Source organism: Adiantum capillus-veneris, chromosome 2 (genome assembly GCF_014529385.1).
Source record: "Adiantum capillus-veneris isolate H3 chromosome 2, ASM1452938v2, whole genome shotgun sequence".
Classification (NCBI taxonomy): Eukaryota; Viridiplantae; Streptophyta; class Polypodiopsida; order Polypodiales; family Pteridaceae; genus Adiantum; species Adiantum capillus-veneris.
In genome coordinates this window covers 131,917,504-131,924,618 of record NC_140932.1, presented here as the reverse complement: position 1 = coordinate 131,924,618, position 7,115 = coordinate 131,917,504, and the positions used below count along the sequence as shown (strand labels likewise).

Below are 7,115 nucleotides of genomic sequence, written 5' to 3'. Positions count from 1 at the left end.
ACACATCCAACCCATGAACAATGCGTCCCACCTACTGACAGTATTGATTCGATTGCTGTAGGGTTTATTTTTCTAAAATCAAATTTTCACTTTGATGATTAAATTCCTTTTGGCACCTTTTCCCATGGCCGTGACCAAGTAGGCCTCAAGCAATAGTAGTTCATAGCCGCAATTTAGTTTATTCATGGCTACATGCTGTGTATGTGAGGTGATGCTCGGCCGTGCCCTACACCCTTTAAGATGGATGCTTACCTTGTAAAGGGAGTAGACAATAAACTCCGTATTTTGGCGGCTATGCCTACCTCCACCTACAAGAAAGGGGAGGCTCTCTTGGTAGCATCAGGTTATGGGTACACCTAAAACCCTTAGTTGTGAGAAAACCTAAAAACTCACGGTTTACGAGTATACCAAAAACTCGTGTTTTAGAGTTAACTTAAAACTCTATGTGTCATGAGAGTGGTGAGTCTAGTTGTTCCTACTGAAGCCCGTGCTTGCCAAGGTTTCCCTGCCCCAACGAGCTTCTTATTGCACCATCGAGTCCTACTCGTGGTCGATGCTTAGGTTGCTGCATGGCCACATCCCTGGGATTTCCCTCACTCGTTAGAATGGGGAGCAAAATTGCATCAAATCTATCGATAAATACGATTAAGAAATACAAATGCAATTGCAATATGCTCCTTGCCTAATCTCACCAAAGGGTAGTGGAGTGGTATCAGAGCGAAAATTGCATCAAATCTATTGATAAATAGGATTGAAACATACAAATGCAACTGCAATCTGCTCCTTGCCTAATCTCACCAAACGGTAGTGGAGTGGTATCAAAGCGAAAATTGCATCAAATCTATTGATAAATACTATTGAAAAATACAAATGCAATTGCAATCTGCTCCTCGCCTAATCTCACCAAAGGGTAGTGGTATCGATAAATACGATTAAGAAATACAAATGCAATTGCAATCTGCTCCTCGCCTAATCTCACCAAAGGGTAGTGGAGCGCTCGACTACCCTTTGGTGAGATTAAGCGAGGAGCATATTGCAATTACATTTGTATTTCTTAATCGTATTTATCGATAGATTTGATGCAATTTTCGCTCTGATACCACTTGCTAGAATAGAGCACGCTTCCGCTCCCCATTCTAACAAGTATTGTTGGGGTCAGCCCAAACTTGGGCGGTCAATTGTGTGTGAACCCATTTGTAATGCCTTTATAAGGCTCACTAAAACCTAATGATAACTCTCTTTACATTTGTACAGAAGCATCTCTCTCTCTCTCTCTCTCTCTCTCTCTCTCTCTCTCTCTACATGGCTGTCCTTGCTGGGAATATCCTCCTATAATAAGTGCATTTAAAGAGACTATATCTGGAGGAAAACCTCGCATTTGCATTCACTGAAAAGAGCCTGAGCTTTTACTGCCTGAGCCTGTTGGGAATATCCTGCAATCAATGCATTTTAAAAAATGACAAAGCTCATGAAAATAATATCTGCCTTTACAAGGACACCACAGTCGGCATACATGTGCCCAAAGCAGTGCCGAGAATGACACCTTCTCTTAGCAATTCGACTAGCAACCTTCTTATGAGGTTTTTTACCCATGTCACCGTGTGTGTAATGCCATGTGCATTCAAGATACAAGCATGGTTGATTGCATTTGAATAGAGACACTTGGTTTGCATCCTCTGAAAAACAGCACAGAGCTTCCTGGCCCTGCACTTATTGGTCAATCCATAGGAGACCACATCAATCTCAGCAAAATCATTTTGCCATTCTGCAATGCACCATATTTAGCATAAATGCCAGCCAATGCATTGTGATACTTTTCAAGATCCCCCGACTCAAAACGTCATTATGCATTTGTCCATCCAATTGTCAGCTTCTTATGTAATGACAAAAGACCACATAGGTGATTGCATCTGAAGACAAGTCCTCGCTTCGCATCCTCTAAAACCAGTCCAGAACTTCCTAAGCCCTGCCTCTGTCAGGCAGATCCTGCAACCAATGCACTCCAGGAAATGACATCTGGGACTGGAAGCTCGTCAAAACCTTTTTGTTCTTTGGCGAATACACCACACGTGGCATACATGTTGGCCAAATCACTGCCAAGCATAATGCCTTTTTCTGAAATCCCTTGACTAGTAATGTCACCATGCTTTTGTTCATCCATGTTAGCTTCTTGGTTAATGCCACACTTTAATACGCAAGCATAAGTGATTGCGTCTGGAGAGACACCCTCACTTTGCATCCTCTGAAAACAACTTAAGGCTTCTTTGCCCTGCCCATGTTGGGCATACCCTACAATAAGTGTAGACCAAGAGACAAGATCCCGAACAGGAAGCTCATCAAAAACATTTTGTGCTTTTGTTAGTGCACTACATTTCATATACATGTCGATCAAAGCATTTCCAAGCACAACACATTTTTCCAACAACCCCTGACTAGCAATCTCATCGTGAACTTTTTTGCCCATATCAATTTCTTGCCTAATGCCACATGCCTTCAAGAGGCAAGCATAGGAAATTGCATTCGGAGGGAAGCCCTCACTTCGCATCCTTCGAAAACAGCCCAGAGCTTCCTGGGCCTGTCCTTTTTGGCCATATCCTGCAATGAGTGCATTCCAAGAGACGACATTGCGGACACGAAGCTCATCAAGAACATTTTGTGCTTTTGCCAGTGCACCAAATTTGACATACATATTGACCAGAGCACTGCCTAGCACGACATTTTTGTCTAAAATACCTTGACTAATAATCTGACCATGCAATTGTTCACCTATGTCAGCTTCTTGTGTAATGCCACAGGCCTTCAAGATGCAACCATAGGTGATCGCTGTTGGAGAGAGGCCCTCGTTTCGCATCTGATGAAAACAACCTAGAGCTTCTTTCCCCTGCCCATGTTGGACATGCCCTGCAATAAGTGTATTCCAAGAGACGACATCGCGAAGAGGAAGTTCATCAAAAACATTTCGTGCTTTTGCAAGCGCACCACATTTGACGTACATGTTGACCAGAGCATTGCCAAGCACGACATCTTTTTCCAAGATCCCCTGTCTAACAATCTCATCATGGATTATTTTACCCACGTCAATTTCTTGACTAATGCCACATGCCTTCAAGATGCAAGCATAGGTGACTGCATCTGGTGAGAGGTCCTCACTTCGCATCCTCTGAAAGCAGCCCAGAGCTTCTTGGCCCTGCCCCCGCTGGCAATATCCTGCTATTAATGCACTCCAAGAAATGACATTTCGGACAGGAAGTTCATCAAGAACATTCTGTGCTTTCGCCAATACGCCACATTTGGCATACATGTCAACCAAAGCACTGCCGAGCACAACATCATTTTGCAAGAGCCCCCGACCAATAATCTCACCATGCATTTGTTCACCGATATCAGCTTCTTGCAAAATGCCACAGGCCTTCAAGATGCAAGCATAGGTGTTTACATTAGGAGAGCGGCCCTCCCTTCGCATCCGATGAAAACAACCTAGAGCTTCATTGCCCTGCCCATGTTGGACATGCGCTGCAATAATTGCATTCCAAGAGATGACATCCCGGAGAGGAATCTCATCAACAACTTGTTGTGCTCTGTCAAATACACCGCACTTGGCATACATGCCAGACAAGGTGTTCTCGAAGTATGTGCCTCAAGCAACCCACTATCAGCATTGCCTTGGTACAAATTACGGATTGAAGCCGCTCTGTAAACACGTTATGCGCGCGCGCGCGCGCGCGTGTGTGTGTGTGTGTGTGTGTGAGAGAGAGAGAGAGAGAGAGAGAGAGAGAGAGAGCGAGAGGGGTCCAAAATGCCCCTTGAATTTATGGAATATTCCAGATTATGTCTGCACCGGGTATTTTTAAAAAAACTAGCTTGCGCGACCTGCCGGGTCGCTACCGGCAGGTCTCGCTCGCTCTTACTATGACACAAATTAAATTAATGACACACATGTCAGAACTCTGAGCAGCTCTCTCTTTGGATGGGTGTTATCATACACACACACACAGTCTTGTATATAGTTCTTGTGGGTGGTCTCTCTCTCTCTCTCTCTCTCTCTCTCTCTCTCTCTCTCTCTCTCTCTCTCTCTCCAGTGTTAAATCACTCGTGTGCCTATGTACTCTCTTCAGTTAACATTGCAGAGCAAGAGGACGTGGTCACGTCGCGTTCAATGGCAAAAAAGAACTAAAAATACCTAGTAGTATATTTATAATTGACTTCTCACATTTAAACTTGCATTGGCACTAAACAGGTTGAATTACACATTTTAGAACAATTATTAATAAGCTAAATGAGTTCACCTTGATGGTTTTCATAGCAATGCAATCCATGTCTTCGTGACCGATTTTCCCTAATTCTCTCATGTTTTTACTCAGCCTAGACTTGTAAAGACCTTGGATACATTCACTTCTTCGTCCTCCTATGATTTCTAACTATCACGCTTTTGCTTTGCAATTGCTTTTAAAATTTTCTTTTTAAATACATGATCCCATACAGGTGATAAGAGTATAGATTTCTAGAATTTTTAAATAGATATAATAGCTGGTTGTTAGATAAAGCGAAAAAGGTTTCATAGTCTTCACATAAAGTTTTTGGTGAGCACTGGTTGCAATGTGTAGGGTTTTTGCTGCAGACAATACTTGTGATAATATCGATGGGATGACTGTCGACGATGTCTCCCCTATGATGCACAACTTCTTGTTCTTGAGCACATTGTTTAGCTTTACTTATGTGCCTGCTGCTCATTCTACACAGTACTATAACTGTTGTGCAGCCGCATGACAAAATAGTTATTACAGCCTTTGCCTCCACTAATTATCACACCACCGTTTCTCCATCTTAGATGACCTACCCTACTCACCTCTTTCGTTGCCTTGGGACGATCATCTCCGTGATGGCTGTTAGCTAAAGCCCACCTGCAAATGTGACCACCTCCTCGGCCCTTCTGTCCTTGATCGCCTCTTGCTGCTCTTAGTGAGGTTTCAGGCCGGGCTACGAAACCCATGGGTATGATGTGCTTTCTTGGAAGTTGGGTTATCCAAGAAGCTAGGTGTCTCTCTCTCTCTCTCTCTCTCTCTCTCTCTCTCTCTCTCTCTCTCTCTCTCTCTCTCTCTCTCTCTCTCTCTCTCACTCATATATACCGGAACTCACCGAATGCAGCAAAGTTTGACACATGGCACTGGAAAATTAATCTCCTTATTATATAGTATTGGACATATCCAACAATCAATGAACTCCATGAGACGACACTGCAAAGAGGAACCTCGTCGAGGACCTGTTGCACTCTGAAAAGTGTAGTGCACTTGACATAGATATCGATTAAGGTGTTGCTTAAGTATGTGTTCTTTTAAGTAACCAAAAATCATGAATATCAGCATGTATCCTACTGCCTTGGTACTTCTTTGGCGCAGTCTTTAAGTGAGCTCACAAAAGAAAGGCCTATTCTCTTCCCCTCCATGTAGTGGATATTGTTCCTTTCTTGGTGCTGAAAATAGTCTAGAGCTTCCTGGCCCTGACCATGTTGGACATATCCTACAATCAATACACTCCATGAGACAACATTGCTGACACGAAGCTCATTGAGGACCTATTGCGCTCTGAGAAGTGCATTGCACTTGACATAGATACTGCCCTGTGAGAAGTGCACCACACTTGATATGCATATTTGTCTATCGGAACTCACCGGATGCATCAAAGTTTGACACATGGCACTGGAAAACTAGTCTCCTTAATATATAGTATTGGACATATCCAGCAATCAATGCACTCCATGAGACAACACTGCAAAGAGGAAGCTCGTCGAGGACCTGTTGCGCTCTGAAAAGTGTAGTACACTTGACATAGATACTGATTAAGGTGTTGCTTAAGTATGTGTTCTTTTCAAGTAACCCACTATCATGAATATCAGCATGTATCCTACTGCCTTGGTACTTCTTTGGCGTAGTCTTTAAGTGAGCTCACAAAAGAAAGGCCTATTCTCTTCCCCTCCATGTAGCGGATATTGTTCCTATCTTGGTGCTGAAAATAGTCGAGAGCTTCCTGGCCCTGACCATGTTGGACATATCCTACAATCAATACACTCCATGAGAGAACATTGCTGACACGAAGCTCATTAAGGACCTATTGCGCTCTGAGAAGTGCATTGCACCTGACATAGATACTGCCCTCCGAGAAGTGCACCACACTTGATATGCATATTTGTCTATCCTGCAATCAATGCACCCCATGAGACCACTATGAATAAGAAGCTTGTCAAGGACCTATTGCACTCTAAAAAGTGCACCACCCTCTCTCTGCATCTACCGGAAATAACCTAGAGCTTCCTAGCACACTTGATATTCATATTTGTCTATCCTGCAATCAATGCACCCCATGAGACCACTACGAATAAGAAGCTCATCAAGGACCTATTGCACTCTAAAAAGTGCACCACCCTCTCTTTGCATCTACCGGAAACAACCTAGAGCTTCCTAGCTTTGACCTTATTGGACATATCTAGCAATCAATGCACTCCATGAGACAACACTACAAAGAGGAAGTTCGTCGAGGACCTATTGCACTTTGAAAAGTGTAGTGCACTTGACATAGATACAGATTAAGGTGCTGCCTAAGTATGTGTTCTTTTCAAGTAACCCACTATCATGAGGACCTATTGAGGGCCTATTGCGCTCTGAGAAGTGCATTGCACCTGACATAGATATTGCCCTCCGAGAAGTGCACCACACTTGATATGCATATTTGTCTATCCTGCAATCAATGCACCCCATGAGACCACTACGAATAAGAAGCTCGTCAAGGACCTATTGCACTCTAAAAAGTGCACCACCCTCTCTCTACATCTACCAGAAACAACCTAGAGCTTCCTAGCTTTGACCTTATTGGACATATCCAGCAATCGATGCACTCCATGAGACAACACTACAAAAAAAAGGAAGTTCGTCGAGGAACTATTGCGCTCTGAAAAGTGTAGTGCACTTGACATAGATACGGATTAAGGTGATACCTAAGTATGTGTTCTTTTCAAGTAACCCACTATCATGAGTATCCTACGGCCTTGATACTTCTTTGGCGCAGTCTTTAAGTGAGCTCACAAAAGAAAGGCCCTTCATGTAGCGGATATTGTTCCTTTC

At 43.3% G+C, this 7,115-nt stretch overlaps 1 protein-coding gene across 1 annotated transcript; it reads right to left on the bottom strand.

The window, feature by feature from the left end:
- Nucleotides 1-1,975: 1,975 nt before the first annotated feature.
- On the bottom strand, nt 1,976-3,607 carry LOC147463645 (pentatricopeptide repeat-containing protein At4g18520, chloroplastic-like). The gene is made up of 3 exons (XM_086497060.1): nt 2,427-3,607; nt 2,294-2,366; nt 1,976-2,185 (listed from the first exon to the last, which is right to left on the bottom strand). The coding sequence occupies exons 1-3, from the start codon at nt 3,605-3,607 to the stop codon at nt 1,976-1,978; spliced, it is 1,464 nt and encodes a 487-aa protein (XP_086353186.1).
- Nucleotides 3,608-7,115: the final 3,508 nt, after the last annotated feature.